The following is a 12,193-nucleotide window of genomic DNA, read 5'->3' on the forward strand; positions in this document are numbered from 1 at the left end:
CCTGTCCAGCTGGGGTATCTTGTCTTGTGTGTGCTCCAGATTGAAGAACTTTGTGACCTCATTCCTGTGACATTTTCCTGTTTTGTTTTGTTTTTAATCTAAAAATGTTTTTCCAAAAATCCAAAAGTGCTTGCCCACATGTATGTTTGCGAAGACCTGGTGTCCACGGACCTCAGAAGATGTGTCTAGCCCCCAGGAACTGGAGTTGCAGACGATTGTGAGTGGCCACGTGGGTCTGGGAGCTATTTCAGTCCTCTTCAAGAGCGCCAAACTCTTAAACCATCTTAAACTCTAAACCATCTCTCAGCCCTCTAGCGACCTCTCAATTTTTCTTACTTTCCATCTTTGACCAAACTTTTCTCAGAGTTAAAGTTCTGAAGGTCCAGTGCTCATTTTCCACAGGGAAGAAACGGGTGAACGGATAGGTGACACCAGGTGTAGGCAGCTGAAGTCATACACGTGTGTTAAGTTCACGGTGTCCATTCCTGGGGCCATGTCTTTTCATTCCGCCCCATGTTGGAATGCTGGAACACACAAAAAGAACCAACAATCCTGAGAATGCTCCTCACTCCCAAAGACCCTATGTTCTGCTTGAAGCCGAGGAGTCGAGGTGAGGATGACGACGATATGGTCAGTCCATGGATACTGAAAATGGACGGAGGCATTGCCATCAATGAGGACCTGGTAGAATTGGGTCTAGTCAGCATTAAGTGCCCCTCTGTAGGGCCTCTGTGGATGAAGAGAGAGTGCCCTCTTTGTTTCTTCAAAATTCAAAGTCCAGTCAAGTTTTATCTTTGGGAATGTAAGCCAACCAGTTTAGGATAAACCAATGGTCACAAAAACAGGTCCTTCATCGATTTAACCTTCGTCTTCTTCATAGTCATTCAGCCTGATTTTGACGGGCATTGCATAGACGCATCCGTTTGTTCACTAAAGGTCTGAAAAGCTTCATGTAGTCTAATAATGTGAACTTAGGAGAAGCTGAGCCTGGCGGAGCAGCCTGCTGGGTCTGAGGCAGCCCACGATACTTCCAGTTCCTGGTCCCTCGCCCCCCCGCCCCCCCCAGCACGTGGGGGGCGGGGCTTGGCAGGAGCACTTCCGGTCCCTGTGGCTCACTGGCATGGAGGCCTCCTGGTCTTCGCCGGTGAGCAGCCTGGACGCCCCAGACCCGCAGCTGCAGCATTTCATGGAGGTGGAGACGCAGAAGCAGCGGGTGCAGCTGCTGGTCCATCACATGACTGAGCTGTGCTGGGAGAAGTGCATGGACAAACCCGGGCCCAAGCTGGACAGCCGGGCCGAGGTCTGTTTGGTGAACTGCGTCGAGCGCTTCATCGACACGAGCCAGTTCATCCTGAATCGACTGGAGCAGATCCAGAAGGCCCGGCCTTTCTTCTCGGAAAGCCTCTCGGACTGATCTCGGTGGAAGGAAGGTAGGCTGGGGAATGAAGAGCCCTGAGGGGATGGTGGTAGAAACCCTCAGGGCACGGCTCCTGCTTCTTCTAAGAATTAGGAATGATTAATTGTTTGTGGGGCTTCAGGGTCATGGGGTTTGAGTTGTGGGTCGTTATTTCTTACCTTTTATAGCGAGGGTGTCTCTATGTAGCCCTGGCTGGCCTGGAACTTCGGCATCTGCATCTGCCTGCTCCTGCCTCCTGAGTGCTAGGATTAAAGGTGTACACCACCGTGCCTGAGGAACCAGGAGCTCTGGGTTGTGTTTTTATTTCTATTTTTTATTTTATGTGCGTGCGTGCGTGCGTGCATGTGTGTGTGTGTGTGTGTGTGTGTGTGTGTGTGTGTGTGAATGTGAGCCACATGAGTGCAGATCTCATGGAGGCCAGAGAGGGCTTCACACGTGTGTGTGTGTGTGTGTGTGTGTGTGTGTGTGTGTGTGAGCCACATGAGTGCAGATCTCATGGAGGCCAGAGAGGGCTTCACGCGTGTGTGTGTGTGTGTGTGTGTGTGTGTGTGTGTGTGTGTGTGTGTGACTGTAAGCCACATGAGTGCAGAGCTCATGGAGGCCAGAAGAGGGCTTCATATGAAGATCCCTCTAGCTATAGTTACAGGTGGTTATGAGACACCCAGTGTGTGTTCTGGGAACTGAACTGGGGTCCTCTGGGAGACTAGGAAGTGCTGTTAACAGCTAAGCCATCTCTCCAGCCCGTGAATCGTGTTGAATTGGCTATCTTGTGGACGTGATTGACAGATAAATGGAGAGCTGCAGAGGTATATGGGAGGCCTAGGGCTCCTTGCTGCTGAAGTTTGGTAGTGGAGCTGCTTTCCGTAATTTGGGACCGCACTGTGAGAATTCATTTTAGGTATTATATTAGGGCAGATGTGGAGCCAGGCTTGACGATTTAATCCGAGCACTGGGAGCCAGGTGGATTGCAAATTTGAGGCCAGTGTGGGATGTAAAGTGAAATACTGTATTTCTTGAGGGTTTATTACGAAATCAACATTATCATTACAATTATGACTGAAAACGTACAAGCTGTATCTGATTCTAGGAATCTCATACCATTTTGGAACACATACTAAAATATAGGTCTCTTGAACTTTTGGGTGCCTTCTAGAAATCTCAGAGTTTTTAGAATTTGATATGGAGATATTTATTAAAAAGATAAAGACATTTGAGATGATCGATAAGTGTTACCTTGGCACATCACTCAATCGAAGTCACAATAAAAAAGCTTAAAAGGGAGGACAATGAGATGGATCAGAGGATAATGCTTATTGCATGAGCTTAGCAACCTTCATTTGATCCGTGGAGCCCACATAAAAGTGGGTAGAGAGAACTAACTTTACAAAGTTTTCCCTTGGCCTCTACATGTGTGCAGTGACATACATGCACCCCAAACAATAATAATTCGTTTTTTAAAGTCTTAAATTATGTTTTAGTGAAAGCTCAGTTCTTTCAAGATGGAGAAGACTCTTCCGCAATCAGGACCGAGTAAAAGAGCACAGAACTCTTCTTTGTTTACCGGGCTGCTCCTGAGTCTGGGGTGTCCTGTTTTCACCCCCTCCCCCAGATAGGAATTGGTAAACAGAGGCTGGCTTATTTAGCGTTTCTGCAGAACTGGGAAGGGGAGGAGTTTAACTTCTCGTTGCTAGGGATACACATGTGAAGGGTTGGCTGGGAGAGAAGCCACAAGAGGCCCTCCCTGGGAGAGATGCTGGCAGGGTATTGGGTTCTCCTCGGTCTGAGCGGGGTTCTTTTGATTCCTGTTACACTGGTAGAATGCCCTCTGTCTTTCTTGACCACTCCCCATTGTTGAGGGCCTTGGATTGCTCTGCCATCTATCACAGAACTCATGAGAAAGTCCTGAAATATGTCTGTACCTGGAAGAAATAAGCAAAGTATATGTAGAAGCCGAAGTCAGAAGGGATCCTGTTAGTGAGGTCACCTTGGGAACTGGAGATGTAGCTTGCTGCTTTTTCCTTCTGCTGAGAACCATTGCCTGTCTAGTGGCTCTCAACAGTTTGCTGGGACCCAACACCCTCTCCTCACCCCCGAGGACCTTCTACACCCCATGGTACAGTTTCATCCTCATAAGGGGCTGGAGAGATGGCTCAGTGATTAAGAGCACTGGTCATTCTTCCAGAGGACCAGGTTAAATTCCTAACACCCACATGTAGAGGCCAAGGGAAAACTTTGTAAAGTTAGTTCTCTCTACCCACTTTTATGTGGGCTCCACGGATCAAGTGAAGGTTGCTAAGCTCATGCAATAAGCATTATCCTCTGATATCCACATTTACTCACAACTACTGTAACTACAGTCTCAGGGGATCCAGCACACCTCCTTCTGATATCCATGACCACTACATACACATGGTGAACATGCAGGTAAAACACCCATACACATAAAATAGAAATAAAGGTTAAAGAACTATACACATAAAATAAAATAAATATTTAATGGAAAAGAACCTGGTTGTAATCTCTCAGCTTTGCTTACTTTTGGAAGGGCTGGTACAACTGACTCCATTTTTTCCCTCCCCCCTCTCTCCCTCCCTTCTTCCTTCCTGTGTGTCGATGTCTTGTTTGACAACTTCATCCCTTGTCTCTGAACAATTTTCTTGGAAGGCATTGCTGATCACCCATCCTGTGTTTCAGTCTTGGTCACTTATTGCCAGGATGAGATTGCTTCGGTTGCTCTGGTCTGGTCCTGTGCTGGTGAGTGGCAGGCAGTGACAGAAAGGCCCTTTCAGTCAGAGTAGAGTATCTGAGAGGCCAGGTCTAGAAGGATGGACTGTTAGGCCGTATTTGCCTAGAAGCCATTTTTTAAATTGAATTTTGCTTTTCTTGTGCTTGACAGCCTAGCCTCTTAGAACACTAGCAGGTGGTTTTGTTCTAGGATTTCCTTAAGAGGCGACATTCCTGGCCCTTTGAGTTTTGTTCTCTACTTTTTGTTCCTACAATCTCTGTGTGTGTATGTGTAGGTAGAGACAGAGAGAGAATCTTATACGGTCAAGATGACCTCATTAGCCCTGAGCTCCTTGTCCTGTTCCTCCACCTTCCACATGCAGGGATTATAGGCAGGTACACCATACGTGGCATTGAATTTATCATAACATGAACTTAAAGCTTTATAAGCCATATAAACCTGGACATTACATTTTCATTTTATCAAAATTTAAGAAAGATTTGGGGGCTGGCAAGGGACTCAGGGACTAAATTTGTTTCTTGGCAAGCTTAACAACCTGAATTTAGTCCTGTACCTAAAATGACAGATTTTGGAAGTTGTCCTCTGACCTCCACATATGTTTTGTGACACACACACACACACACACACGCACACACACACACACACACACACACAAGTTGTTTTTTCCCATATCAATGAGGTTACAACTACATAACCTGCAAACACATGTATATATACAAGTTTACATGTAGACCTAAGGTGCACATTTGTGCACATTCATACACTAAAATACAGATGAAAACAAAATCTTACAGCTTTCATCTTGGGTTTTTCACTTGTTGACTTATAAATGATCTTACGTCTTATTACATTTTATCGTCCCAGGTGATCTATATAGCCAAGCAATCCTAAATTTGCGTTGTAAAGGTAAGACTTTTTGTTGAAACAAGGTACAAAATGTACATCTTAAGTAAACAGAACTTAACTCTAAATATCCCTATTCGCTTGGAAAAGAAGAGACTATACAAAGGCCCAGGCCAGATAAAATGGCCAAGGGGGAGACTTGTGTAGATTTAAGGCCTTTTCGTGGATCGTGAGTCTGTAGAGAGGGTTCACCATTAGAGTAGAAATGGTTTTCAGTTTTGTTTTGTAAAGACTTTGAGAATAGGAAGGTACAATGTCAGAACGTCATGGAGCTTAGTCGAGCTGGGGGACATTGTCCTTCTCGTGCAGGTCACTGTATTACCTTACTGGCTCCAGAGCACAGCCCTGTAACAAACAAGGCACAGAGCATTTTCTGTGCCTGCTTGGCCACCTTTGGAAAGCGTCTGTATGAGTTACTTTTCTGTTGCTGTGACAGAATGCCATGACCAGAGGTGACTTGAGAGACTGGTCCAGATAGGGACCTTAATGGCAGGGGAGGCTAAAGCAGGAAGCCAAGTGAGCACATTTCAACTGTAAACATGAAGCAGAGAGAGAGAGAGAGAGAGAGAGAGAGAGAGAGAGAGAGAGAGAGAGAGAGAGAGAGCGCGCGCGCTGGAAGTGGGGCAAGGCTATAAGCTCTAAAGCTTCCTCAGCAGGCCTCCACCTTCTACAAGTTCTGTTTCCTCTGCTAATAGCGCCACCAACTGGGGACCAAGTGTTCAGTATCTGAGCCTACGGGGAACATTGTTCCTCCAGACAATTGCAGCATTTTTACACATGTAAAAACTTTTTTGCTTAACTTTCCCTTTTTTTTAAGATTTATTTTTAATGATAGGTATATATGTATCTGTGTGTGAACGTGTGTGCATGTGAGTGCAGGTGCCTGAGAAGGCCAGAAGGGGTCGCCAGATCCCCTGCAGCTGGAGTTGCAGGAACTTCTCTACATGGATGCTCAAAACTGAACTCAAGTCCTCTGCAAGAACCAATATGTGCTTTTAACCACAGAGCCATCTCTCCAGTCCTTTTTATTTTAACTTACTGCAGGTTTCAGTCATTTTAGAATATCAGGGCTGGGGGTGACTAGCTGGTAAGTAAGACCACTGAGTTCAAGTCCCAGAACTTACGTTCTAAGAAAAAAATACTGGCAGGGCGAATTGCACACACCTTTAATCCCAGCACTCGGGAGGCAGAGGCAGGTGGATCTCTGTGAGTTCGAGGCCAGCCTGGTCTACAGAGTGAGTTTCAGAACTGTTACACAGAGAAACCCTGTCTTGAAAAACCAAAAAAGGAAGGAAGGAAGGGAAGAAAAGATACTGAACGTGGTGTCATGGACTTATCCCTGGGACTTGAAGCCAGACAGCCTGGCCTAAGTGGTGAGAGTCAGGCCAGTGAGAGACTCAGGAAAACTAAACCCAAGCAGAACAAAAGGTGGACCTGAGGAATGACACCCAAGGTTGAATGCTGGCTTCCACACGTGCTTACTTGTGTAACCCCGCCCCCAACACTCACACTGTGAGACACACGCACAGGCACGCAGGCAAAGAGAAAGCCCCTAAAAGGGATTTTAGAGCCCGAGGAGGAACATTCTAGAACTCTAGATCTGTGGTGGTCCTTGGCTGAGACAGCTAAAGTCAGGGATGTCTCCTGAGCTCCAGGATGGAGTGGAGACCAGAGGATGAGGCAGGAATATAAAGTACCTCTGCAAGAGTCCAGGTGGGCAGACTGGGAGAACCGGCTGCCCTGGCCTTTGTTTGTTGTGGCTTTTTTTTTTTTGAAAGTTAAGATGGAATCAGAGTGACATAAGGCTCTGGGCATGGAAACTGGGTCTCCCCTGCAGAAAACAGTCTCTTCCTTCCCAGGCCCTCACACGTGTATGCTTAGTGGAGCAAACAGTGCTGGGAAGCAGATACCTGGAAGGCAAGCACACGTGGAGAAGCCCTACCTTGTCCGTGTGGGGGTAGTGCCTTGTTGGGTAGATGATTTAGCAGTGATTTGTGCCTGGTAGGATAGCAGGTAGCAGGCGGATGGGTGGCCTGAGTATTAGGGTATATGTTTCAGATGGGAGATAGCAAACTGGGCTTTACTCTTGTTGGTTTACTTTCTCTGCCTTTCTGGCCCAAGGAGAAGCTGCACGGCCATATTTTGTTGCCGCTGGTTTATATTTTACTTCTGGGGCTAGGGGGTGTTTGGGGACTTCCCACTATGCACTGAAAGGCTAATGCCGCTTTATCTGTCCGCTTTGCATTTTGTTGATCTTTGCTGCAAGGACAACATTTGAAAATATGCCGACCCCTCTGCACACACTGAGCACCCTAACTTCCTGCCTACCCCAGCATTTCCTTTCCTGAGAAGTCGCACTTATGTTAAAGGCAAGCACCTCTAATCACTGACTGTCACTGCAGCTCTCAGGAGGGAGGGCAGACTTCTTAGGAGTTTCCTGCTCCTGTCGTCTGGGGGAGGGCAGAAGGCAGACTGAAACAGCAGCATTCTGGTAGGGCTGGAGCTGGACGTGGAGCTCACCGCCAGCAGATGTGGAGTGCCCTGTCGTTGTTCTGGATGGGGGAAGTTGCAGCAACAGGAGGGGAAGAGGAATTAATAGGGTTGGATCTGTGTCGGGCAGGAGAGATCTGAGAGAGGAGGAGGAGGCCTCATACCCTGTCAGTTGAGAGACTGCTCCAGAAGCCTGGGTAGGAACGGAGAATGAGGTAGGGCTGAGGAGAGAGAAGCTGGGCTTCCGTTTGTTTACTCAGAGCCAGGCAAACCATTCCTGGTGGAAGAGGCTCCTAAAAGGGTTTCCATGGCAATCGAGCAAGGAGCTGCCTGGCCAGGCTCTGTGAGGACACCTGCTGTCAGGAATCCCCAAAACATCTGAAGTTTATCTTTTGGGGTTCTTTTGAAGAGAAGTTGCTAGCCTGTGATTGGTTCACAGCCTTTACACCTCACCTTCAGTACTGACTGCAAAATAGGTTAATTCTGGGCAAATGAAACAAAAGGCAACTCCCTGTAGCTTGACAGCCACCGAGTGCTTAGAGGACCTGGTAAGGCTCTTTCCAGAGGGCTGGAGCTGGTCACCTACACGATGGCGCTTGCGGGTCTTTGGGAGCATTGGCGGTCCGCCTCTAATGTGAATCCGGTCAGGACAAGATGTGGCCAGCGATGTGCGTCCTGAGCCCTGCCCCCTGGGGCACTGAAGCCAACACAGCCTGTAGGGTCCCTAGCTCCAGCCCCTCCCTTTCCCTTTATACTGTCACCGTCACTGCAGTCTTGGCTGGTTTCCTTTGGGTGTGTAAGGTCATGTAGGTGGCTCCAGAGTTAGCATCTTTCCTTTTTTCTCTTGAGGAGAGCTGAGGCTCCATGTGAGTTACTGGGGAGACCCCTCGACTCCATTAGCTCTCCCTGCCACTGTGCATCTTGTGGTATATTGTTGACCGTGTGGCCTCTCATGAAAGCAATGAGACCACTTTCTCTCCAGTGACCTTCCTCTTCGCAGAATGTCTACTGGTTCAAGTCCAACCCCCGGAGTCTCCATGGCCTCTCTGATGAAGAGGGCCCTTTGATTTGAGAAATCCCAGCTCCTCTACTGCCCTGGTCCTAGACTGGCAGTGGAGGGGCTGCCCTTTTAATGTTAGTCTCTGGCTTTGGCTTCAAGGTTTTGGTTAGTGAACACCCAGAAGATTCTTGTCTTAGCTCCTTCTTCTGCTGCTGTTTCATTGATTACCTGCCTAAAGTCCTTTCTGTGGGTGTAGGTGACTGGTATACTTGATGGCTTTAATTAAGGTCTCTGGTCCCCGGATGCGGTCCTATGGATGTGACACCATTTTTGTTTCCAAGATCTGATGATATTTCATGACCTTATAATAGAGGGACAGGCGGTATGTGTGGGCTGTGGGAGAGCTTAGCCTCAGAAGGCCGATGACCTTCTTATTTCCTCTTATTTGTACTGAGAGCCTGTAGTCTGAGTTGTGTCTTTTGTCCCTTGATAATCCCAGTGTCTGCCTGATAGCGGTTCAGGAGATACCTGTCTGATGGGGCAAGTGAGTAGGGCAGCGAGATTTCCCAACTCCTGGACCCACAGGTAGAAAAGGCTTATAGTCAGGGGCTTGCTGACCACCTCAAACGCAGCCAGGAAGCTCTGAGTGCCAGAGCTCCTGGCTAGAGGGACGGTGCAGTTTCAGGGCTTGTTACACACGTGCAGTATAGATGCCTGCGTGCTGGAGAGACTAAGCATGAGCCGTGAGAAAATGAGCAGAGGAGCAGACAAGTGTTTATCAGGGCGATGGCGGCTGAGCCGAGGGTAGCCAGGCCAGGGCCACCCTTCGGTGATGAGCGTGACCATGCCGGCGTCGCTCTGCTGGCTCGAGATTCCTGCCTTTCCTTCTATGTACCCTGCTTAACTCTGCGTGCCTTCTCTTCGAGATTCCTGCCTTTCCTTCTATGTACCCTGCTTAACTCTGCGTGCCTTCTCTTCGAGATTCCTGCCTTTCCTTCTATGTACCCTGCTTAACTCTGCGTGCCTTCTCTTCGAGATTCCTGCCTTTCCTTCTATGTACCCTGCTTAACTCTGCGTGCCTTCTCTTCGAGATTCCTGCCTTTCCTTCTATGTACCCTGCTTAACTCTGCGTGCCTTCTCTTCGAGATTCCTGCCTTTCCTTCTATGTACCCTGCTTAACTCTGCGTGCCTTCTCTTCGAGATTCCTGCCTTTCCTTCTATGTACCCTGCTTAACTCTGCGTGCCTTCTCTTCGAGATTCCTGCCTTTCCTTCTATGTACCCTGCTTAACTCTGCGTGCCTTCTCTTCGAGATTCCTGCCTTTCCTTCTATGTACCCTGCTTAACTCTGCGTGCCTTCTCTTCGAGATTCCTGCCTTTCCTTCTATGTATCCTGCTTAACTCTGCGTGCCTTCTCTTCGACAGTCTCCCTTGGCCGCCTCCACCTGACTAGATGTTCCCTTTCTCCCCTCCCACAATCTGCCTCCATATTAGTGCACACTAAGTGACCGCTCTTGGTACTACTCCAGACCTGCCTCCCACGCCTGCCACTGCCCTGCTCCTGGGCACCTGCTCTGCACCTGCTGCCAGGTAGGCCGCTGAAGAGAAACAGGTTGTAGTTCCAAGCCAGGAGGTTAAGTGGAAACTGGGTACCTTCAGGCCACAGAGACCTGTGTGGCCTGTGACATGAGAGTGGCAGCTGGGGGTGTAAAGCCATCCCCCAGCCCCTGCAGAGAGTCACTAGAAAGAGTTGCGGTCTGGAGACTGCTGTCTAAGGCCTGTGTGTTTCAGATGGTGAAGCTGGAGCCCAGAGGCACAGAGTCTCCTGTAGTCAGCCCGGTTGCTGCTGGCATTCCTGAGACCCAGACCAGCCTTAGGGCTCTACAGGGCTCTACAGCAAATGCTATTAAAGAAAACACTACCCGGGCCCCCCACCCCACCCCATTCCTACCCACAATGAAAACTGAACCAGCTCTACCTTTGTCACTAATGCTCGGAATGGAAATGGAGAGTAGGCAAAGCTGGGCTTCCTTACTCCTGGTGACCCGGAGCCTTTGGGTGCCTGTGAGCCAGGCCTTCAAAGCAGAGGCACGTGCTCCATCCTCACAACCAGGGACTGAGACCCTAGGCTCTCTGAGCCAGTGACTTCTAACTCTAGGCTCTCAGAACCAGAAACTGAGACTCTAGGCCGTCAGAGCCAGAGGGTATTTGCTTTGAACCTTGAGAGGTTGTGCCCCTGGCCTTTAAAGCCAGAGACAGTTCTAAGGCTGGAGAATGAAGGACTTCATGACCCTAACATTTCAAAGCCGAGGACTTGATTCTAGGTCTTCCACGCAGGAAGCTTGTCGTGCTGGGCTTTCACTGCAGTGTCCCCTTCCAAGCGCTGGTGTCAAATGGCTGTTCCTTGACCTCCAATCACCCCCTGGTAGCCAGAGATGATAACACGGCAGCCTTCTGGAATCATGCATTGATCCCTTTCTTACAGTGTAATTAAATTGTGTGCATGCATGTGTGCATGTGCGCGCTTGTTTATTGGGTGTTGGGGAGCACCATGGTGAATGTGTGGAGGTATAAACTCCAGGGTTCTGGGGATTGCAGTTAGGTTTTGGGGTTAGCAGCAAGCACCGTTACCCACGGAATTGTCTCACCAGCTCTCTACCTGTCTCTTCTGCAGTCTCTTGCCTCCCTGCATCTCATCTCCTCAGAGCCTAACTCCTGTCAGCTTTCCCCTGCCTCTCCCCTCCTCACTGGCCGTCCCTGCTCCTGTCTGCTTTCTGAGTCCCGCCGGACGTTGACTGGGGCTAGAAGCCACAGACTGTCATCTGCTTCTCAGCTCAGAGCTCAAGGCCGCTGTCCCTGTGACAATGCTGTAAGTTAGCAGTCCAGATCACCCAGCAAAGACGTTGCCAGGGCTTTCTGTCAAGCACTGCAGAGTCGTGTCCAGGACGGCTGTCTGCCAGGGGCCGACTAGAAACTGCAGCAGGAGCATCGTTTACACAGCCAGTCATTGACTGTGTAGCGGCTGCCAATGGAGCAGGGTGTAATGGGCAGGTCACCTGAAGCAGCTACAGCTGTGATGCTTCCTGCAGCTGGTAGAGTCTTCATTGATCATCTGTCCTCGTAAAGTTGTCATTTATTAGCGTGACAATGCAGAGAAACAGTGTAGACTCAGCTGTTTAGTTGACACTCTCACAGACAGAGCATACATAGCTGAAGCCGCGATGGCCAGTAAGTCCCTGATCGCCTCACGGAGTTTCAGGGACAGCAGGGGTGAGCCTCACACCCTACCGGGGACAGCAGCAGTGGTCCCAATTTCTGCTTCCTCTCCTTGTCTGGGAAGGGTCTGATAGTTGCCAGTCAAGGGACCAGATGGCTTGCTCCTGACAGCATTGTTTATGTAGTTGTAGTAGTAGTAGTAGTAATAATAATAATAATAGTAATAATGTAATAATAGGAGAAGGAGTAGAAAAAGAAAAGCCAGGCGTGGTATACTCCTATTATGTTATGGAGAAGCTAGGACACGAGGATTGCTGAGAGTTTAAAGCCAACCAGAATTACAGAGTGAGTCTGAGTCCAGGATAGATTAAATTTTTTAAAGTAATTTATTTTTATTCTGTGTTCATTGGTGTTTTGCCTGCA

The 12,193-nt window shown here is 48.7% G+C and overlaps 1 protein-coding gene across 1 annotated transcript in view; it reads left to right on the forward strand.

Annotated features, from left to right (window-relative positions):
• Positions 1-1,111: 1,111 nt before the first annotated feature.
• The window catches only part of LOC142835916 (putative mitochondrial import inner membrane translocase subunit Tim8 A-B), a 36,234-nt gene continuing 25,152 nt past the window's right edge, over positions 1,112-12,193 (forward strand). The window contains exon 1 of the mRNA XM_075949751.1: positions 1,112-1,430. Coding sequence (XP_075805866.1) covers positions 1,121-1,414 — 294 coding nt within the window. The 5' untranslated portion in view covers positions 1,112-1,120 and the 3' untranslated portion in view covers positions 1,415-1,430. The remainder of the gene's footprint in view (positions 1,431-12,193) is intronic.

This window comes from Microtus pennsylvanicus, chromosome 15, assembly GCF_037038515.1.
Source record: "Microtus pennsylvanicus isolate mMicPen1 chromosome 15, mMicPen1.hap1, whole genome shotgun sequence".
In the NCBI taxonomy this organism is placed as follows: Eukaryota; Metazoa; Chordata; class Mammalia; order Rodentia; family Cricetidae; genus Microtus; species Microtus pennsylvanicus.